The sequence below is a fragment of the Crinia signifera genome, chromosome 1 (assembly GCF_055691185.1).
Source record: "Crinia signifera chromosome 1, ASM5569118v1, whole genome shotgun sequence".
NCBI lineage: Eukaryota > Metazoa > Chordata > Amphibia > Anura > Myobatrachidae > Crinia > Crinia signifera.
This window is the reverse complement of record NC_139217.1, coordinates 32,176,085-32,200,446: the sequence shown is the minus strand read 5'-3', so window position 1 is coordinate 32,200,446 and position 24,362 is coordinate 32,176,085. Positions and strand designations below refer to the sequence as shown.

Here is a 24,362-nt window from a genome sequence, read left to right as displayed (position 1 = left end):
AAAGCGTGGCAAGCGGCGGCGGTACGCGTCCTCCGACCTTTTCATTCCCCCACTATCCACGTTGGAGTGGAGTTGATCTTATATAGTGTGGCGAGCGCAGCTAGCCACCGAGCCTGAAGCGCGGTGACTGCAGCGAGCCCGGCGAGGGGACGCGTATTACTTTACATGTATTCCGCGTCCCCTCGCTGTGCTCGCTGCACTCGCCACGCTTCGGGCTCGGTGTATGATACCAGGCCAAGTATCAAACACTGCTCACCTTTATGCGCCTACTCCAAGACAATGCTCACCCCAACCCCTGCCCCTCTTGATCACAGACTCTGCTCACCTCACCTGCCCAGAGATGCCGCTTAATACCCCACCTGCCCCCAAACCCCACTTACCTCACCAACACCCCATCTGCCCTCAGACACCACTCTCCACACCCCACTCACCTCAACCTAACCTGCCCACCTTACTCCCAGCTGTCCCCAGTCACCTTGTTCTGTCTGCACCCAGAATCTGCTCAGCTCACCACCCCCCCTGCCCCAGCTCAGCTCACAACCACCTGCCCCTAGACCCTTCTCCGCTCACCCCCACCTCTACCTGTCCCTAGACCCTGCTCACCTCACCTGCCCACAGACTCTGCTCACCTCACCTGTCCCTAGACCCTGCTCACCCCACCTGCCCCTAGACCCTGCTCAACTCACCCCACCTGCCCCTAGACCCTGCTCAACTCACCCCACCTGCCCCTAGACCCTGCTCACCTCACCCCACCTGCCCCTAGACCCTGCTCACCTCACCCCACCTGCCCCTAGACCCTGCTCACCTCACCCCACCTGCCACCAGACCCTGCTCACCTCACCCCACCTGCCCACAGACTCTGCTCACCTCACCCCCACCTGTCCCTTGACCCTGCTCACCTCACCCCACCTGCCCCTAGACCCTGCTCACCTCACCCCACCTGCCCCTAGACCCTGCTCACCTCACCCCCACCTGCCACCAGACCCTGCTCACCTCACCTGCCCCTAGACCCTGCTCACCTCACCCCACCTGCCCCTTGACCCTGCTCACCTCACCCCACCTGCCCCTAGACCCTGCTCACCTCACCCCACCTGCCCCTTGACCCTGCTCACCTCACCCCCACCTGCCCACAGACTCTGCTCACCTCACCCCACCTGCCCCTAGACCCTGCTCACCTCACCCCACCTGCCCCTTGACCCTGCTCACCTCACCCCACCTGCCCCTTGACCCTGCTCACCTCACCCCCACCTGCCCACAGACTCTGCTCACCTCACCCCACCTGCCCCTAGACCCTGCTCACCTCACCCCCACCTTCCACCAGACCCTGCTCACCTCACCCCCACCTGTCCCCAGTCGCCGATCACCTTGCTCTGCCTGCCCCCGGATCCTGGTGATGAAGAACAGCACTGCTGCCAGCACAGCAGCTGCTACAATGTACAGCACAGGATCCATCTTGGCACGTGACGTCACTGTGTGAGCTCAGCCCGGCCGGCAGCCGGCGCACAGCGAGTGAGTGGACGCTACCACACAGATCAGAGGGGTGGATTAACGTGTACATAGACCAAAGAGCCTCATCTATCCGCACTGTTCTCCCTCAGTCCGGTTACAGTAGCTGTATAACCTCACCCCGTACAGGGCGACGAGTGACAGGTGCTGTACATTACTATATTTCGCACTGGGTTCAGCCTGGAATCCCCTTGCATTCGCGATGGTTTGCGCCGTCTGCTAAATCTTACGGAATAAACATTTCCATCAGAAGAAAAGTAGCTCGGACGGGAGGAAACTGAGGCGCGCATTAGTGTGTTTGCTGTCGCTGCGCGCCTCTTATTGCCAGCTATGTGGAGAAACTGCCTCGACAGAAGTTACACATTGGCCAAAATGCCCATTAGTGTGTGCTACCTTGTTGAAGGTGCAGTGGCCACACTGTTACTGTTATCTGTGCTCGGAAGAGACATGATACAGAATATTTGGTGTTGGCACAGAACGTCCTAAACCAGTGGTTCCCAAACTGTGTGCCTAGGCACCCTGGGGTGCCTCAGGACACTTGCAGGGGTGCCTTGGGTTGGTGGACAAAGATCAATTCATATTATTTATGGTCAATGTACCAGGCAAAACCAGTGCTGTGGCTGCCAATCATAATATATGTGGACCAACAGAAGCAAATCCTGTCCCTCACCAGATAACTGTGACATATAAACACAATGCATTTCATTTAATATTTTTTTGTCTGAATTTCTCGATAAGAAGCATTTGGCCTAGGGGTGCAAGGAAAAAATTTTGATGCTCTAGGGTGCCGTGAATCAAAAAAGTTTGGGTACCACTGTCCTAAACCATAAACAGCGCCACCCAGTGGTAGCATTATTATGAAAAGCTATAATATGCATTGATTAAAGCCTTACCAGAAGGGAAGGGTTAAAGTGGTCATGCAGAGAACGCATTTCCCGATGCCACCGAATAACCCCCCCCCTCCCCTCTATGCCATCTAATTACCCCACCTTCTATCCCTCCCCATTAGGCAGGGACAGTGGTAGGGTTTTCGGCATCCCCCTGCATCTAGAATGTAATGTGCATACAGTATACAAAATCATGTATAATGGGCATAATGTGTAATGGGCATTATAGTGTGCATAATCCTGGTGCAGTGTGTCTAAGGTGCTCTACTTGGTGCAGTGTGCTAAGGAAATCTAGCTGGCGCAATTTGTAAAACTGGCTCTACAGTTACTACTGTGTGCTGCCACGCCCTTTCCCCACTAAGCCACACCCTACATTTTTTATGTGTGATTTTGGCATGCACTGTCCAAAATTTTAGTTGGGGTGGGGGCTCCAGTCCCTTTTCTGGGCACCAAAATGTCTAATTACAGTACTGCAGCTACTGGGCACATTATTGTGCATTCCTGCTCATGTGCAAAACCCAACAGTCCTGCACTGTGCTCTGCCACCACCAACAGTCATTCACTGAGCTTTCTCTCCCTGTACAGTTTCACACTGTGCTCTACCAACCTCAGCAGTCCCGCACTGTGCTCTACCACCCCCAGCAGTCCCGCACTGTGCTCTACCAACCCGAGCAGTTCCGCACTGTGCTCTACCAACCCCAGCAGTCCCGCACTCTGCTCTACCACCCCCAGCAGTCCCGCACTGTGCTCTACCACCCCCAGCAGTCCCGCACTGTGCTCTACCACCCCCAGCAGTCCCGCACTCTGCTCTACCACCCCCAGCAGTCCCGCACTGTGCTCTACCACCCCCAGCAGTCCCGCACTGTGCTCTACCACCCCCAGCAGTCCCGCACTGTGCTCTACCACCCCCAGCAGTCCCGCACTGTGCTCTACCACCCCCATCAGTCCCGCACTCTGCTCTACCACCCCCAGGAGTCCCGCACTGTGCTCTACCATCCCCAGGAGTCCCGCATTGTGCTCTACCACCCCCAGCAGTCCCGCACTGTGCTCTACCACCCCCAGCAGTCCCGCACTGTGCTCTACCATCCCCAGCAGTCCTGCACTGTGCTCTACCACCCCCAGCAGTCCCGCACTGTGCTCTACCACCCCCAGGAGTCCCGCACTGTGCTCTACCATCCCCAAAAGTCCTGCACTGTGCTCTACCATCCCCAGCAGTCCTGCACTGTTCTCTACCATCCCCAGCAGTCCTGCACTGTGCTCTACCACCCCCAGCAGTCCCGCACTGTGCTCTACCATCCCCAAAAGTCCTGCACTGTGATCTACCATCCCCAACAGTCCCACACTGTTTTCTACCACCATCAACAATCCCGAACTGTGCTCTACCACCCCCAGCAATCCCACAATGTGTTCAACCACCCCCAGTAGTCCTGCACTGTGCTTACCACCCCCAACAGTCCCACTTGGTGCTCTACCATCCCCAGCAGTCCCACACTGTTTTCTGGTGTGGTGCACCTGTTACAAAAATGATACAATAATATTTAACTTTTAATTCATCATTTAAAAACTTGCGAAATATAAAACACAAAAAGACTAGATAGAAGTGATAGACAAAAAGATAGAGTAAGTGTGTTTAAAATAAGGTGGCTGGAAGGCGACGCACTATCAACTGTTCTATTTCAATTCATATAGGGATATGTCCTCACAGGTTTATAGTGATGTGACAACTCAGAAAGAGAAATGCCCGTATCTGGCTATCTGAATAGTGAGTCACAGGCACTGTATGTCCTGTGTACCCTATTTATCAGGATAGATGCTATATTGCTTGTCGCTATCCTAAAATAGGGATCTCACGAACCCAGTGTCAAATTGTGGCAAAATATGACAGTCTCAAGTTTGAAAGAGCTAGAGTTACCAATCCTGTAAATCAAATACAGAGTGCTTTAAATGTGCAAATGTTGTGGTCTGCAAATATATTTTGAAGCAACCACCTATTATTCGCAATGCTATGTCCGTCTGCCTGTGCTGTGTCCAAAAAGCTGTATATGTGTATCACCAAAATAACTGTGTCAGCATGACTCTTGGTTCATAGGGTCACTCCAGCATTAACAGTGTATGAGTATCACTGTATATGGGGGTGGTTGTAATTCCACACTAAAAGGGCCCTGGTTTATAGGGTCACCCCAGCGAAGTGGTTATAATTCCACAGTCAATTATATCTGGGAGTGGTCTTAATTCCACAGTAACAGCGTGATGTTCAGAAAATTGTAAAACAGTTCAGAATAATGCTGAAATTAGTGGTTTTAATTCCACTTTATAGAAAGTCATAGATAGAGCACAGTTTGGGATGTTGACGTGGTCACAAATATATTTGATATTTAAGTGGTTTTAATTCCACAGTAACAGCGTGATGTTCAAGAAATTACAAGGTAGTTCAGAATAATGCTGAAATTGGTGGTTTTAATTCCACTATATAGAGAGTCATAGATAGAGCACAGTTTAGAGTATTGGCGCGGTCACATATATATTTAGTATTCAAGTGTGGGTAGGTGCACGTGATGCCACCTCAGGTACCAGTAATGATTTACAAATGGTTTGCAGTTATGTATCTGCTTTACAGATCTGAACAGGGCTAACACAAAGTTCGCTAGGACTCGCAACTGACTGTAGATTTCAGCACCGTGGCTGTGTCTGCAGAGTCCTCAAAGTAATTGTTATACTGTGTTTATTTGTACAAGACACATAATATGGTAACAGTATCAATATTGTGTTTACAGCACTGTATATATTCAGTTGTATAGTAGCCCACACTGCATGTCGGATCTGCTGTCTGGATGAAATAAAGAAAAATTCAAATAACCCCCTAGGGATATAGCAGCAGTCGACCATGCAGTGTCGACATTTAACTTGGTAATGGCTCAAAGCTGCTATCAATAATAGCACCGTGGCTATGAATCAGTGCCACAGTTTACCATATTCTATGGGTAACTATAGTAAATGCCCGGGCTGAGGTCACTCAATCAATGAGTATATGTCAATACTGCCGCCTGGGTAGACCAGGATTCTATATTGCAATGAGGCAGTACACCTTGTAAGTCTAAGGTGTTACAGGTAAAGCCCTGTAATCGGGTTTTTACCTAATAGCCTGTGGGAAAAGATTACAGATCAAAATACATTTCTAACAGAGTGCGTCGCCAAACAGCACACCGCTAGCCGGCGTACGCTTCGCAAATTAGCTTTTTCAAGGCCAACCAGACCCGATACCCGGAAGCTCCTTTTAAACCTGCCATTCGGCAGGGTTCACCAATCACGGCTTTCGCCGCATGTAGCTTATTGGTTATTGGATGGTAGTACTCCCCCTGGTCACTGACGGCTATGGTGTGTGACCACTCCCGGCTCTCATGATTTATTCATGAGTGCCGCAATCCGATAGGACTCTGCGCATATCTCCCAGCCCCGTGTCTCGCGTGTGACCAATCGGGGTTCTCACCGCATTCAGATCTCCCCGGGATATGATCCTCCCTTCCTCCATGTCGTACGAAATGTTAAGTAATAAATATTAAATATTAAATACTGTACTGTATATACCTTCGTATCATATATCGTATGTGCCTCAAAGCCCACTCTTGCAGACGCTATTGATATTGTGGAGTAGTGGTACTGTGCCTTTGTAGGTCCGATTGGACCCGATCTTTCGTGAACACATCCAGTAATTACACTTTATGACTGGTCCCCCATTGTATAGTATATAATTTTTTTATAATATTCTTTATAATATACTTTTTACAAAACAAAATTTCTTATCATGTTTCCAGTTTCTCCTGGATACATTTAGTAATTACATAATATAATTGGCTCCATTGGTGCAATACCTGTTAACCACTTATCGTCCGTAACCATCAGAGGTGGCATCATCACTATTATGTATTGATACAGGCGAATATATATACTACATATCACGGCATTCTATATATTTTGTGTGCTGATTCCACTCTGACTAATTTAGTCATGCACCCATAGATCGGGTCCAATCGGACCTACAAAGGCACAGTACCACTACTCCACAATATCAATAGCGTCTGCAAGAGTGGGCTTTGAGGCACATACGATATATGATACGAAGGTATATACAGTACAGTATTTAATATTTAATATTTATTACTTAACATTTCGTACGACATGGAGGAAGGGAGGATCATATCCCGGGGAGATCTGAATGCGGTGAGAACCCCGATTGGTCACACGCGAGACACGGGGCTGGGAGATATGCGCAGAGTCCTATCGGATTGCGGCACTCATGAATAAATCATGAGAGCCGGGAGTGGTCACACACCATAGCCGTCAGTGACCAGGGGGAGTACTACCATCCAATAACCAATAAGCTACATGCGGCGAAAGCCGTGATTGGTGAACCCTGCCGAATGGCAGGTTTAAAAGGAGCTTCCGGGTATCGGGTCTGGTTGGCCTTGAAAAAGCTAATTTGCGAAGCGTACGCCGGCTAGCGGTGTGCTGTTTGGCGACGCACTCTGTTAGAAATGTATTTTGATCTGTAATCTTTTCCCACAGGCTATTAGGTAAAAACCCGATTACAGGGCTTTACCTGTAACACCTTAGACTTACAAGGTGTACTGCCTCATTGCAATATAGAATCCTGGTCTACCCAGGCGGCAGTATTGACATATACTCATTGATTGAGTGACCTCAGCCCGGGCATTTACTATAGTTACCCATAGAATATGGTAAACTGTGGCACTGATTCATAGCCACGGTGCTATTATTGATAGCAGCTTTGAGCCATTACCAAGTTAAATGTCGACACTGCATGGTCGACTGCTGCTATATCCCTAGGGGGTTATTTGAATTTTTCTTTATTTCATCCAGACAGCAGATCCGACATGCAGTGTGGGCTACTATACAACTGAATATATACAGTGCTGTAAACACAATATTGATACTGTTACCATATTATGTGTCTTGTACAAATAAACACAGTATAACAATTACTTTGAGGACTCTGCAGACACAGCCACGGTGCTGAAATCTACAGTCAGTTGCGAGTCCTAGCGAACTTTGTGTTAGCCCTGTTCAGATCTGTAAAGCAGATACATAACTGCAAACCATTTGTAAATCATTACTGGTACCTGAGGTGGCATCACGTGCACCTACCCACACTTGAATACTAAATATATATGTGACCGCGCCAATACTCTAAACTGTGCTCTATCTATGACTCTCTATATAGTGGAATTAAAACCACCAATTTCAGCATTATTCTGAACTACCTTGTAATTTCTTGAACATCACGCTGTTACTGTGGAATTAAAACCACTTAAATATCAAATATATTTGTGACCACGTCAACATCCCAAACTGTGCTCTATCTATGACTTTCTATAAAGTGGAATTAAAACCACTAATTTCAGCATTATTCTGAACTGTTTTACAATTTTCTGAACATCACGCTGTTACTGTGGAATTAAGACCACTCCCAGATATAATTGACTGTGGAATTATAACCACTTCGCTGGGGTGACCCTATAAACCAGGGCCCTTTTAGTGTGGAATTACAACCACCCCCATATACAGTGATACTCATACACTGTTAATGCTGGAGTGACCCTATGAACCAAGAGTCATGCTGACACAGTTATTTTGGTGATACACATATACAGCTTTTTGGACACAGCACAGGCAGACGGACATAGCATTGCGAATAATAGGTGGTTGCTTCAAAATATATTTGCAGACCACAACATTTGCACATTTAAAGCACTCTGTATTTGATTTACAGGATTGGTAACTCTAGCTCTTTCAAACTTGAGACTGTCATATTTTGCCACAATTTGACACTGGGTTCGTGAGATCCCTATTTTAGGATAGCGACAAGCAATATAGCATCTATCCTGATAAATAGGGTACACAGGACATACAGTGCCTGTGACTCACTATTCAGATAGCCAGATACGGGCATTTCTCTTTCTGAGGTGTCACATCACTATAAACCTGTGAGGACATATCCCTATATGAATTGAAATAGAACAGTTGATAGTGCGTCGCCTTCCAGCCACCTTATTTTAAACACACTTACTCTGTCTTTTTGTCTATCACTTCTATCTAGTCTTTTTGTGTTTTATATTTCGCAAGTTTTTAAATGATGAATTAAAAGTTAAATATTATTGTATCATTTTTGTAACAGGTGCACCACACCAGGGACAATCTTTTTTCTTGTTTCCTCTGAAACACTGTGTCCATGTATACTTTGTTGTCCAGTGGTAGCACACCTCCGAAGTCTAGACTATAGACACAGTACTTTACATATTACGTACGGGGGTCCTAGCAGTGTCCCTTTAATATTAGAGGACAGTTCTGTGCGAGTGACAAACAACCCTGTCTCTCCACACTGTTTTCTACCACACCCAACAGTCCCACACTGTGCTCTATGGTCGCCACCCCAAAATTGTGATCTGCCACCACCAACAATCCTGCACTGTGCTTACCACCCCCAATGGTCCCACACTGTGCTCTACCACCCCCAACAACCCTGCACTGTGCTTACCACCCCCAACAGTTCCACTTGGTGCTCTACCATCCCCAGCAGTCCTGTACTGTGCTCTACCATCCCCAGCAGTCCTGTACTGTGCTCTACCATCCCTAAGAGTTCCACACTGAGTTTTATAACCCCCAACAGTCTCCCACTGTGCTCTTCCACCCCCAAAAGTTCAGCGCTGTGCTCTACCAACAGTCCCACATTGTGCTCTGCTACCCCTAACAGTTCCTCAGTGTAATATATCACCCCGGACAGTTCCACTCTGTGCTCTGCCACAACTAACAGTTATTGGTACTTGTGTACTAGCACGGCACCCATCGCATCACAGACCATATCGCATGCGATGGTATGCGATGCGACTCGATATCGGCCGATGTTGTACAATGGTATACAATTTCAAAATTGTATGCCATTGTACATGGCATACAATGCCATACAATGCGATGCAATTATAAATTGTATAAGCACCCTAATGGGTAGTTACAATGGTTAAATGCACCCCCACGCCACCCCCAAGTATAAACGTGAACCCGAAGCGTGGCGAGCGCAGCGAGCCCCGCGAGGGGACGCGGATACCTTCACAGGTATCCGCGTCCCCTCGTGGGCTTCACAGGTATCCGTGTCCCCTCGCGGGCTTCACAGGTATCCGCGTCCCCGCGCGGGGCTCGCTGTGCTTGCCACGCTTCGGGCTCGGTGGCTCGCTGCGCTCGCCACACTTTCTATTCTCAACTCCACGCCGACGTGGATAGTGGGGGTATGAAAAGGTCATAGGACGCGTACCGCCGCCCCTCACGGGCGCGCTGCGCTATCCACGCTTCGGGTTCACGTTTATACTTGGGGGGTGGCGTGAGGGTGCATTTAAGCATTGTAAGCACCCATTAGGGTGCTTATACAATTTAATATCGAATATGAGTTAAAATCGCATCGCATGCCATCGGGTGTATGGCATGCGATGTGATTCGATTAAAAAAATCGGGCGACTAATTATCGGGGCGCCGTGCTAGTACACAAGTACCCAGTTATTCACTGAGCTCTCCATCCCCGTACAGTTTCGCACCATGCTCTACCCCCCCCCCCCCCAGCAGTCCCGCACTGTGCTCTCTAACCTCCAACTGTCCCACACTGTGCTCTCCCACAGCCACTGGTGGGGATGTTTGGTTATGGTATAGGGCAGTGATGGCTAACCTTGACATTCCAGCTGCTGTTGAATTACACATCCCAGCATGCCCTGCATCAGTTTCAGCATAGCCAAATAGTAAAACTAGCAGGGCATGCTGGGATGTGTAGTTCAACAACAGCTGGAGTGTCAAGGTTAGCCAACACTGGTATAGGGGGTCGACAATGTCTAGGTCGACAGTCACTAGGTCACCCACTAATGGTCGACACCAAAAAATGGTCGACGTATTGTGCCATAGGTCGACAGAATGTCGACACACGCTTAAGGTTGACATAATCGACATTCAATTGATCGACACAAGTTTTTGACTTTTTTGGTGTCTATGAAGACATATGGCAACATGAACACCGCTCGCCATGCTTCGGACACGGTGCGTCACTGCGCTTGGCACACTATTATATTCTCCCTCTATGCCCACTTCAATAGTAAAGTCGATCTAAATAAAAAAGAACATGAAAAAACTCATGTTTTTGAGTGACAACTATGTCCATGTTGACCGTAGGCTCGTGTCAACCCTCTGTCAATGTTGAAATACAGTATGTGAACCATTATTAGGTGCTGACCTAGTCACTGTGGACCATTTGTGGTCAATGGTGTCTATCAACCTAGACCAATGATGGCTAACCTTAACACTCCAGCTGTTGTTGAACTACACATCTCAGCATACCCTGCATCCGTTTTAGCATGGCCAAATAGTAAAACTCTAGCAGGGCATGCTGGTTTGTGTAGTTCAACAATAGCTGGAGTGTCAGGGCCAGGCTTTCCTACCCTCCCGGAATTGCCAGGAGGCTCACGAAAATCGTGTCCCCCTCCCGGCCCCCCGAGAAGGTCGGCAATTCTCCCGCAATTGCCAGGCAGCTCCCACACCCCCCTTCCGTGCCGCACTAATTATCGGGGTTTCAACAAGGGGCGGGACTAAAATTAAGCAAATTGCGTCATTTCGCGTCATTTTAGCCCCGCCCTCTACTCTTTCAGTCATCAGCCCCGTCCCCGCCCCCCCCCCCCCCCCCGACCTGGAGATCCGGCTGTCCTCTCCGGGCTTCTCCCGGAGAGGCTATTCGAAATGTCGGCAAGTATGGTCAAGGCTAGCCATCACTGACCTAGACATTGTGGCCCCAGGGGCCCGGATACCAGCTAATGAAGCATTATGCGCATTATGGGGTCTGACCTTCTTACTGTACGTGACCTTTACGATAACAGCCTGGAAAATATTTACACACCAGAAATCCTCGAACTCACCGATTACAGGATCAATAAACCTGTGAAAACCAGATATCTGTCACATTTATGAGGCTCTTAGCAACGTCCCGCTGCCAGATCTGTGGTGGAACTGTGTTGTGGCGACCAAAGAGATTAATCCACTCTGTATTCCCCCACTTCCCCCCGTCTTATTAAATGCGATTGTTCCCTATCTCTTAAAGCCAAACATTAGTTTCAGCCCATAGACTTTTCCATTTGCATGTATTTGCAGTGATATTAAATGCATATTAGGCGCTCCCATAGCCAGCAGCATGAATGGGGCTGCGTCCTCTGTGGGGGAAGAGATGGCGGTATCATATAACTACTATTAAATCAGTAAATAGATGTTATAGGCATACTGCAGCTTGTTCCACGCTCGGCTTCATTGTAGATAAATCGGCGACATTAATGGTATCTTTTTCCCATTTAAGTACATCGGAAGATTTCTCAATGAAATGCACCTTTTAAAGCATAAAATATTTTCCATTTATCGGGTAGATGTGTTTGTACAGTAGCTGGAAGAGAAATAACATTCTCGTTATCAGTGGCGTAGCTACGTTTTGGGCGCCCCCCCTGCCGTTAGGGGGGGCGTCCCCCCCCCCCGTCGCCGCCCCGCCAAGCACCCCTACTCTGCCGCCCATGCAATCCCCCCCTCAATCCCCCACAGCCTTACCTATCGCGCTGGTCCCGGCTGCTCCGTTCTTCTGCTGAGGACCACCAGAAAATGGCCGCCCCCATACAGCACACAGTTTCAGAGAACTGTGTGCTATATGGGGGCGGCCATTTTGTGGTGGTCCTCAGCAGAAGAACGGAGCCGCCGGGACCAGCACGATAGGTAAGTCTGCGGGGGTTTAAGGGGGGCTTCAACTATAGCACCGCAGCCCCCGGTGCCCCCTCATGCACAGCGCCCCCCCCCCCCCCCCGCGGTGGCGGGGGCTGCGGTGCTATAGTTACGCCGCTGCTCGTTATGATGATCCGTTATCCGACGGAACAGGACAGAAGGGGCATTTCTAGTGGGCCACTTAAAAGGATCTAACTGGGTGTCTGTTAGGGTTGGGATCATTTGATCTACAGCATTATGGTCAACAGTCATTAGGTCGACGCCATTAGGTCGAAATGGGAAAAGGTGGACATGGGTCTAGGTCGACATGGGAAAAGGTCGACATGGTTATCGGTTGAAAGGTCATTAGTTTGACAGGTCGTTAGTTCGTTAGTTGGACAGGTCATTAGATTGACAATGTCTAGGTCTACAGTCAAAATGTCGACATGTTGGTTTTTTTTTACCTGAATGTCAACACAGTCGACTTGGACACAGTTAAAAGTGCACACTATTTTATTCTCCCTCCATGCCCTAGTGGATGGTAGGGCATGAAATACCGTCTGCCGGCACATGTTGGCTCAAAAAACAGTGAAAAACTCCATGTCGACCTTTTGTCTGTCGACCTAGACACTGTCGAACCAATGACCTGTCAAACTAATGACATTTCGACCTAGAACCATGTCGACCTTTCCCCATGTCGACATTTCCCCATGTCGACCTTTTCCAGTGTCGACCCAATGGTGTCAACCTAATGACTGTTGACCATCATGCTGTAGACCAAATGACCGCATCCCGTCTGTTCTTGGAGCAAAGGAGCCAAATCAGATCAGGTCGTTCGGGTCTGAATTCGGCCCTTTCCCCGATGTCTGGGGTCTGTGCATGCGCGTTTTATTCTCACCTAGCCATTTACTTCAGACATGGAGGTCCAAGGGTGAGGGGGGGGGGGTGAGTAGCAGGGGAACGGCCACTGTTTATGGGAAGACAGGTGCGTGTGTCCATGCCTGTGTGGGGTGGATGGATGATGTCAGGGCTACCTCCTTTTTCAGCCATTTCCTTCCTGGACCGACCGATGATGGTTTTCTGGCGACGGACAATAAGTTTACTACAGGAGGCGGAGCTCTGGTGGTGGAAGTCTACCACCTGCTTCTCTTCTCCTCGGCGCACACTGCCACAATTTCCAGCCATGGCTTTGTGTGAGGATAACGATGTGGTGGCAAGCATAAGGTCGACAAGCATTAGATCGACATGACTGAAGGTTGACATGAGTTAGGTCGACAGGGTCATTAGCAGTGGCGTAGCTACGTTTTGGGCGCCCCCCCGCCGTTAGGGGGGGGGGGCGCCCATACCCACCCCCCGCCGCCCCGTCAAGCACCCCCCCACCGCCCATGCTAACCCCCTTCCCCGCAGTCTTACCTATCGCGCTGGTCCCGGCGGCTCCGTTCTTCTGCTGAGGACCACCACAAAATGGCCACCCCCATACAGCAGACAGTTTCAGAGAACAGTGTGCTATATGGGGGCGGCCATTTTGTGGTGGTCCTCATCAGAAGAACGGAGCCGCCGGGACCAGCAAGTTACGTAAGTCTGCGGGGGATTGGGGGGGGGGGGGGTAACTATAGCACCGCAGCCCCCGGCGCCCCCACATGCACAGCGCCCCCCCCCCGCACGGTGGCGGGGGCTGCGGTGCTAAAGTTACGCCCCTGGTCATTAGGTTGACACAAGCATTAGGTCGACATGGGGAAGGTTGACAGTCAAAAGTTCGACATGGGGTTTTTCACAGTTTTTTTTTAGACGACATGTGCCGGCAAGTGCTATTTCCTGCCCTACCATCCGCTAGAGCAGGGCTGGGCAACACCGGCCCTCCAGATGTTAATGAACTACACATCCCAGGATGCTTTGCATTAGTTTTGCTATGTGGCCATGCTGAAACTGATGCAAGGCATGCTGGGATGTGTAGTTCATCAACATCTGGAGGGCCGGTGTTGCCCAGCCCTGCACTAGAGCATGGTGGGAGAATAAAATAGTGTGCTGAGCATAGCGAGGCACTGTGCCCGAATCATGCTACGTTTCAGTGTCCATGTTGACTGGGTGAAAAAAACAGTGGAAAACCCCATGTCGACATTTTGACTGTGGACCTTCCCCATGCCGACCTAAATCTTGTGTAGACATAATGACCCTGTAGACCTAACCCATGTCAACCTTCAGTCATGTTGACATTCCTGCATGTCGACTTGCGGTCATGTCGACCTTAATGCATGTCGACCTAGTGGTGTCGACCTAATACTTGTCGACCTACCCATACCCGGGTAAATAGAAACAGCAATAGCGTCACAGCGCTGATTAGTGAAAGCACAGCCAATTCATTTATTGCTGGGTGCATAAGAAATCGGCCAACGTTGTGCAGAAGGTTTATCGTCAGCTGGAATTTGCATCTGTCAGCTGATATTTATCTAGAACGTCGCTTAGGATATTAATTAACCTCTGGGCATCTGGTGACAAAATTTAGCTTAGTTTGAGATTTTACATCTTTGTTCCCTGAGTTACTGCATCAGCATTAATCAGACGCCCTGACTGCTGCCTGGTGTCTGATCGACTTTACAATATATTCAGTATAGATGCTGCTGATTTGGGACATACTGTAGCAGGTGGTTCAGGTTCATTCGGAACGAAGTGAATTACTGTGTGGGGTCAAGGTGGCAGTGGAACTAGTTCCACCTGACCATTACAGGTGGTGGATCACCACCACTACTTTAACCTCTGATATGGATATTGGTCGAGTCAGTGGTGAGCTGGGCCGGGGTGAGCACGGGGAGTAGAGCAACCTTTTTCCTATGTGAAATACAGTACATGTGTATTACATCATCGGTGTCACTATTCTACGGTGCGGCTTCTCATATTATCAGCCCACATTATGGGTAAAATGTAATAGGGAGCGATTTTTTTAGGTGTCTGACTGACATCACGGGGTGACTGTCTCCACTATAGTACAGGCTGTCATTGGCGAAGGAGGACAACGCTGGAGCAGGTGAATATGTGTAAATGTAATACCCCTTTCACATTACAGCTAAAACATGGTAAATTGCCGATTTTAAATGGCTTTAAAACGTTTCTAGCTGTAATGTGAAAGGTCCAGAGAGAATTTAATGTAGAAGGTGTTAGATTAAAATTGTACAGCTCTGGGTGTCTTGTGTCATTATTTACACATTCTCTTTATAGGTGAACTATGGAACTATGAGACCCAGCAGGCAAATCAATTAAAATCACATTGCTTTTTACAGGAGAACTACAAGACCCAGCATGGGGGATGGTTTCTTAAATACAGGGGATTCCCCCCCCCCCCCCCCCTGTATTTGTTTGGGGAACCAGGGCTGGCTCAATGAGGCCGGGCTGACTCTGCTTGGAGAGGGGGACCCCACAACCTTTTCTTTTTTCAATTTCAATGTTTACACATATTTTTAGGGACGGAACCATGCACAGATCTCACTGATCTGTGCATGGTTCTGTCAAACTCTCCAGGCTGTACCTGGTCTATTTGTATTGCGCCTTTTTTGTCATTTTAATGGTGTGAAATGAAAATTTGCACCCTATGACATTTGAGATAGTTATGTTTTCTGTGAGAAAACATCTGGATGCGATTTTTAATGTGCGATTTTTTTTTTTAACATTTCAAAACGTGCAAATTTTACCGCAATTCGTACGTTGTTATATGTGCGAAATCGCTAGTTTTTGGTCCAAAAAAAACGCACATGTCTAGATATATATCTAGGCTTAGATATATCAGGCTTGCCTACCCTCCCGGAATGGCCGGGAGCCTCCCAAAAATCGGTTCCGCCTCCCAGGAAGGTGGGCAAGTCTCTTCTTACACACACAATGGGGTAGCAGTTGTGCACCTGCGGTAATTGGGCGGCTTACCCTGCCTACAGTAGATACGGTAGAATGGGCAGCCAGCAGTTACCAGGGTATACAAGCTTTAAATCTACAGTGTCTAGGTAGACAATCAAAAGGCAAAAGGTTGACATGGTCAAAAAGTCGACAGTCCAAAGGTAGACATGAAAAAGTTTGACATTACTTTTTTTAAGGTCGACTTGAGTTTTTAATGATTTTTTTTGTAAAAAAAAAAAAAAAAAAAGACTTTACCATCCAAGTGGGCATAGCCTTAGATTTTAATAGTGGCAGAGCGCAGCGAGGAATGCGCACCAAGCATGGCGAGCACAGAAATACCATGTGAGGGGACACTGTACACTTATACCATGTCCATGCCGACCTACTGTATGTTGTCATAGACACCAGAAAATCCCATGAAAAACGCATGTCAACCTTTGTCAACCTTTTTCAGTGCCGACCTTTTGACCATGTTGACCATTTGGCTGTCGATGGATCAAATATTATCTTACTAGATAATAAGACTAAATTTTAATAAAATTTTCACATAGTGGTTCTCAAAGATAGAAAACTCGAAGGGGGAAATTCACTAAGATGTGAAATACACTTCACAGGTCATGTTGCTTTGGGCAACCACTCAGATCCTGTCTACTATCTTCTAGAGGGTGAAAAAGCAATAAGAAGTAGCTTCTGATTGGTTGCCAATAGCAACATGACCTGTGAAGTGTATTTCACATCTTAGTAAATTTCCCCCTAAGAAACAAAAACTTTACATTAAATACGTTAGATAAATACTGTATTAATGTAATGTACCCATTAACAGCTTAAAGTGCATAAACCATAGACATCAGATTACAGTTTCCAGATCGGAGAGTGTCGGTTGGTAAAATGAAAAACGTATTAGTAGGTCGCCCTAATATTTCAATATACTATATTAGTTACTTATAGTACTATAATACTATACTCACTATACTAGGCAGCTTTAGGCATTTGCCTAGGGCGCCGGCCACTGGAGGGCGGTAGTCGGGAGCAGAGAACCCCCCTGGATGGAGGTGAGTGGCTGCCTGTCACTCCCCCCCAGCAACCTCCATCCAGGTACCCCCCTGGATGCAGGTGAGTGGTTAAGCGGCTTCCCCCCCCCCCCACCCCCAGCAACCTCGGCAGCTGCCGCCGCATCGCCCCTTCCCCCGTGGAAGCACTTCACGCCCGCCCAATGCCGCTGTGGAGCGACACGGCACCCGGCAGGTGTGCGGCTTCCCCCACACCCCTAGCAAACTCGGCGGCTGCCGCCGCATCGCTCCTGCCCGCCAACCCACTGCCGCTGCGGAGTGATGCAGCGGCAGCATCACACCCGACATAGCGGCAGCTCTCCCCCCACCACCGGCCCTGAATATAATACAGGTTGGGTATCCCTTATCCGAAATGCTCGAGACCACAAGCATTTCGGATTAAGGGATTTTTACGTTTTTTTTGGGATTTTTTTTTTCACATACTTACCTGGTCCCCCCGATGGTCCCCGGCGGCCTTCGGGATCTTCTTCATCGGTCCCAGGGGTGCATTGAGCGAGTTTGCAGGAGCACCCGCGCAATGCACTCCTGGGACCTCAGAAGATGCTTAAGTGGACATCGGGGTACTTGATAAGTATGAAAAAAGGGGCAGGGGGGGGGGAGCCAAAATATTCTAAAAAACAAAACACAGTTTTTGGAATATTTCGGATAAGAGCTCTCCGGATATGGGAAACTCGACCTGTAGTTTCCAACCAGTCCAAATGATGCAACAACATAACAGTAGTGTCAGTACCCTACCGCCGTGTGTGCACGAATGGAGCAACACTTGCCAGATGCCATCTAATGGCCGTTGGTGAGCACAGCACTTGAATTCCCCCCATAGAGATGAGGACAATATAATATAATATTTCCAGCACATTAGTGCCTCGCTTTGTAGCTTAAACATGTCTAAAGACAGACTTACATTTGCAGCCAGAAAAAGGGTCACAAAAATCCACATTTAATAACATATATATAAAAAAAGTAACACGTGTTTGTATGACAAAAGTGACACACGTATATTATTGCATCCTTTGCACAGTTGTTGGTGTTCGTCCGAAGCGGCAGAAACTTGCGGCCTCAGCTAAATAATCTTTCACTTGTCTGTAACCGAACACCATAATGCATGAGCTGACCGAGTAGTATATAGAGGACAGGATGCCGTACAGAGCAGAGAGCACGTCCCAGTCGTGGTCACCCATAAGCCCAGTGACAATAGCGATCCACACCCCATCACTGGAGATCCAACAGATAACGTAAAGAAGGAGCAGAGACAGCAGTATCTTGGTGGCCTGGGCTGTGTGCTTGTTCCAGCCCCGCCTGATGGTCAACGTGTCCCGGACTTGTCTCCGGTGCCTAATGATCAGGTCTATTGTAAACCCATTTAAGAGGACAACCAGGATTATCAGCAAGAGGTCCAAGCTCACCGTGGCATAAGTGATGACTCTCACAAGGACGCTTTGGGAAGGGCCGAGGCAGTTGGTGCTTGTCATCATCATGTTGCTCTGATTCCGAACCTCCGAGTCCTTAACCAGCAGATACGGAATATGGAAAGTGATACTTATGGCCCAGCAGCTGGCGAGCGACCAGTTGACATACTGCGCTTGGTGTCGATGGATGAACTTCGACCAGCAATGTCCAGGTCTTCTTATCTTTATGAGGTGGAGGAAACTCAGGTTCTCCACTGACCAAATGCTGACCAGCCTGAAAGTGTGGTAGAAATAGAGGAGAATCCTGCAGCCTGTAGATCCAAACACTTTGTGGTTAAAGAACACAAGCAGTCCAGGGATCTCCTTGTAGCAACACAGCAGAAGGTTGACTACGGCCATGTTGACGATGATTTTGTCCAGAGGATGGAACACCTTGTTTCTGATGGCATTGCTGAGAAAGGCAACGATGAGGACCAAGTTTGCAACAGTCCCAAAAAGAGCAGCAAAATAAATAGTGAGAGAAAAAATATCTGAGGCACTCAATTTCATAATTTGGTGTCCAACGTGCTCCTTCTTCCGTGTCTTCTGAACCTCCCTACATCTCTGGCAGATGCACGGTTACTTACACACACCCCCGTCAGCTTCTGGGCAAGTTCTGCAGCAGCTGGACAGTTTCATCCCATACGAGGTGTCCTCTGGTGAGAAGCAGAAGGTGTGATGCATTTATCAGGATCACCATGGCAGCATTTATTTCCAGTGAGATAGCTTACATGTTCTACAAGTAAGGGACTATGACAGCTGTGTGCTAGCACTGTAAAATGTCAATCAAGAAGATATTTCCTTAATGCTCTACAGAACCGAACATTTATACACACGCTTGGCAAATCATTGAGAAACCAATGCATGACTCATAGATGGAGCCCCTCTCTTTCATTGCCGGCGCTCGCCAGAACGTCCCCACTGGTGAGCGCTGGCGGAGAGGGACTCCATTAGACTGGGACGTGCGAGTGTCTCACACGCACGCGTGTCCCAGTCAGTCAGTGGCTGGGTGGTGGGACCCTGCCCGTCTCCGCTTCAGGGAGATGGGCAGGGTTAGGGGGGTGTTCGGGGAGGTGGTGGGGATCGGCGATGGGGACCGGGGAGGCGGTGGACGGCGGCGGGGAGCTCCGTCTGAACGGAGCGTGCGAGCTTGTATGTGCAGTGTAATATATGTATAGTATAATATATGTACGGTATAATATATGTACAGTATAATATATGTACGGTATAATATATGTACAGTATAATATATGTACGGTATAATATATGTACGGTATAATATATGTACAGTATAATATATGTACAGTATAATATATGTACAGTATAATATATGTACGGTATAATATACAGTATGTGCAGTATAATATATGTACAGTATAATATAATATATGTACGGTATAATATATTGTATGTACAGTATACTAGATGTACAGTATAATGTATGTAAGGTATAATATATGTACAGTATAATATATGTATGGTATAATGTATTTATGTATGGTATAATATATGTACTATATAATATATGTATGGCATAATGTATGTATGGTATAATATATGTATGGTATAATATATGTATGGTATAATGTATGTATGGTATAATATATGTATGGTATAATATATGTATGGTATAATATATGTATGGTATAATGTATGTATGGTATAATATATGTACGGTATAATATATGTATGGTATAATAATTGTACTGTATAATATATGTATGGCATAAAATATGTACAGTATAATAAATGTATGGTATAATGTATGTATGGTATAATATATGTACGGTATAATATATGTACGGTATAATATATGTATGGTATAATATATGTATGGTATAATATATGTACTGTATAATATATGTATGGTATAATATATGTACTGTATAATATATGTATGGTATAATATATGTACAGTATAATATATGTATGGTATAATATATGTACAGTATAATATATGTATGGTATAATATATGTATGGTATAATATATGTACTGTATAATATATGTATGGTATAATATATGTACTGTATAATATATGTATGGTATAATATATGTATAGTATAATATATGTATGGTATAATATATGTACAGTATAATATATGTATGGTATAATATATGTATGGTATAATATATGTATGGTATAATATATGTATGGTATAATATATATATGCTATAATATATGTACAGTACATCCTAATTCTGGGAATCCACGACTGTATCCTTGGACACAAACTCTTTCAGGTGCGTGGGTTCTGTGTGTAGCCAGGCAATTACGCTTGAGAATATGCAGGTGGCTGACACATTAAGATAAAGAGCCATCTACTGTATATCATTTGCACAAATCGGAGGTGTGCAAACAATGGGCCTGATTCAGATGTGGATGGAGGAGCTGCTGCTTACATACACGCACTAAGATGGAAATGCAGCAGGGGGCATTACGCTTACATAGAAGCAGCAACAACAACAATAGCACTAATATGGTAATACAGCAGTGCTCTCTGCACATGTTACATCTGCCCCACCTGCAGTGCAGCATCGATAGCCACTGCCTGCCAGAGTGAGATCCCGTCCTGTGCAAGGCTGTGGAAGGGCTGCAAAAAATATCCATTTGCAACTCACTCACCATACAACGATTTTTCCAGGGCCTACTCAGCCTGTGCAACAGAAACAGATCAAAACGATAGAATCAGGCTGATGGAGGCTGGAGCTGACGTCACAGCAGGGCCGTCTTTCCCATTGGGCTTAATGGGCAGTTGCCCAGGGGCCCAAGGTTTGTAGGGGCCCTCCCCAATGGGGAAGACGACCCTGCCCTGGGGAACGGCAGCAGGGATCCGGGGGGAGGGGAGCTTGATGTAGCGATCCGGGCGGCGAGTGGAGGCAGATCTGAGCGGCGTGTGGAGGCAGATCTGAGCGGCGTGTGGAGGCAGATCCAGGCGGCGGCTGTCAGCGGTGTCCATCCAGGCTGCGGCGACTCAGACCTTGATGTAGAGCTATTTGCCGCTGGGCGGGAAGTGCTGCAGATTTTGAAAAGACTGGCCAGACACTGATTGGCTGAGCGTCCAGCCAATCAGCCTCCGGCCAGTCAAAATCAGCAGCGCTTCCCGCTCGGCAAATAGCGGTACATCAAGTTCTGAGTCGCCGCAGCCTGGACGGACGCCGCTGACAGCCGCCGCTCGGATCTGCCTCCACACAACGCCTGGATCTGCCTCCACACACGCCCGGATCTGCCTCAACACACCGCCCGGATCCCCTCCACTCGCCGCCCAGATCTGCATCCACACGCCGCCCAGATCTGCCTCCACACGCCGCCCGGATCTGCCTCCACACGCCACCCGGATCTGCCTCCACACGCCGCCTGGAACTGCCTCCACACGCCGCCTGGATCTGCCTCCACACGCTGCCCAGATCTGCCTCCACACGCCGCCTGGATCTACCTCCACACGTCGCCCAGATCTGCCTCCACACACCGCCCGGATCGGCTTCCACAAGCCGCCCGGATCCCCTCCACGCGCCGCTGCCTGTATCGCTACATCAAGCTCCCAACCCCCCGCTGCTGCTGCACAAAGCTGGGTGAAGGGGAGTTGTGATGGGGAGGGGGGTTGTGAGGGGGGGGGGGGCTCTAATTATTTTGCCCAGGGGCTCACTGTTAAATAAAGACGGCCCTGCATCACAGAGCCACCCTGAAATAGCCTGGGCACACCTGCATTTTTTCTGACACTCCCAGAAAACGAACGGTTACCACCCCAAACTCTGGCTACCTGTCAACTTGCGAATGGCCAGTGATCAAAAAAGGTGCTGCATTATATTGTAGGATGGCCTCGTGCATGTGCACTACGATCAATCACAGTTGATCGATAATCAGCGCTCAGATGCGAATTATCCGCTATGGGGGTAGTCAATCTGTGCCAGTTTTTCCTACAGTGAAAATTCACATTCAACCTATTCAATTAAAGTGCAGATTGATTGCCTGCCAGAAAAAAATCGTGCTGGTCTAAAAACTCGGGGATCAGCAAATTACTCACCAACCTATGTTTACTTTACTTTACTTTAAAAAACTTAAACGGCATTCTCCAAAAATATACAAAAAAAATCGGTGAAATTGGCCGAAATTGAATACTTACTACAGTCACTTTTATTTCAGCTACCGGAAACAAACAGACTTAATTGAATACCCCCCTATGTCTGAATGCTAAAGTACAACAATGGTAACTGAACAATAGAACAAGAAATGATATCACCATATAAATGACACATAATAAAGATCACAATGAAAGATCATTGATCTTGGAACAGAAATAATTATCACCACACAAATGACTCCCACACAATAAAGATTATGCTAAAATCCATTGAATTCTTATCCATTTCTGAGTCAGGCCTACTGTGTGCACTTAGACTATAATAGGATATAATAGTTTGGAAATTGCTGTATTACAGACAGAGCCTGATTAAAGGTTCCAGGTTCCAGGCTAATACACATGTACTGTAGCTCCTCTTGTAATGCTGCTATACACACTTGTATGGGCGCTTAGGGACTCACCAACTACACTGCCCATATGCATGGAACAAAGATTATACAACTGGCAGGTAGGATCTAATGCTTGTGGCTTGGGAAGGAGACTTTGGCTTTAGGCTATCCAGCTGGTGCTGTAGCACAATGTACATAAGTAATGGTCCCAATAGTAAGTTACATTGGCACAGTCACCTGGCAGTCACCACCCCCCCCCCCCCCCCTCCAGTACATTGGAGCCGGTGATAGCTAACAAGCATAGAATAAATCATTATCACTATTATTTTATTCCTCGACTGTCAGGAATTCCTCAGCTCCCCCCCCCCCCCTACAGTCCTGGCACCTTAGGCTGCAGCCTTGTCAGCTTATTGCTTAATCAGGCACTGATTACAGAGGGACACAGTATACTGGAGAGGTACAGAAATGTATTACTCAATGGGCCTGACTCAAAGCTGTTGATTTTCTGATGTTTTCGCCGCAGTGCGTTTATCCGTAGTGTGTGCATAAGTCACTGCCGCAATGCGCACGTCCTGCGATTACAGTGAGGGTCTTTCGCAAGTGGCTGACAGGGAGTGGGCATTTTGTGGCAGGTAATAGGGAATGGTAGCACACATCAGGATGCGAATCAGCCACTGACTGTGATTCTGAACGCAGGAATCATGTCTTTGGCGGGAAATCCACGCAGTTATGTGAAGATGCTACGAAGGCTCCGGGGTCTCTGTACAAATCCCGGTGGCTGTTGTTAGCTTAGACTATTTCTGCACATCAGGCCTAATTCAACATGGATCACTAAATATAGGATATCACAAATCAATTGATTTATCGGCCGACTGCGCATGCTCAGCATTCGCATTGTGCGACTGAAAATGCGACTGCTCAGCATTTCCATTGTGGTCACAGTTTGACTGACAGGAAGCTGGTGTTTGGGGGGCGGAAACATGTGTTTTTCTGGTGGGGCTGGAAAAAGGGCGTGCCCAGCTGTTTTTAGGGTGGGTCTTTGATGTCAGCAGATTAGTGGAAGCCTCAGTCAGGGCCGGCGCTACCCACTCAGCAGCTCCTGCAAAGCAGGGAGGCGCCATGCTGAAAAGGCGCTGTCTCCCTCCCTGCTCTGCTAAAGCTGCCTCAGCCCTCACTGTCACTGCCTCCTGCACGCCACCCGCAGCGCCTGTCTGACAGCGGGCGGCAGTATGGAGAGGCTGAGCAGCTCCCTGCACCGCGCACACACTGTCCTCCTCCTTCGACCTGCCCCCTCTTCCACACGGACACTTGCGCTGACTCATGTA

General features: G+C 47.9%; 2 protein-coding genes across 3 annotated transcripts in view; both read right to left on the bottom strand.

Moving 5' to 3' along the window:
- Window positions 1-1,516, bottom strand: part of DDRGK1 (DDRGK domain containing 1) — a 45,955-nt gene extending 44,439 nt beyond the window's left edge. Inside the window, exon 1 of one of the 2 annotated variants that reach the window (XM_083185978.1) lies at window positions 1,365-1,516. In XM_083185978.1, coding sequence (XP_083042104.1) covers window positions 1,365-1,452 — 88 coding nt within the window. In that variant the 5' untranslated portion in view covers window positions 1,453-1,516. The other variant, XM_083185986.1, reaches the window with a different exon arrangement.
- Window positions 1,517-18,120: 16,604 nt separating this feature from the next.
- LOC146025678 (vomeronasal type-1 receptor 96-like) lies at window positions 18,121-19,077 on the bottom strand. The gene has a single exon (XM_083155668.1). It carries the CDS (start codon window positions 19,075-19,077, stop codon window positions 18,121-18,123), a length of 957 nt encoding a protein of 318 aa, XP_083011794.1.
- Between the last annotated feature and the right edge of the window lie 5,285 nt (window positions 19,078-24,362).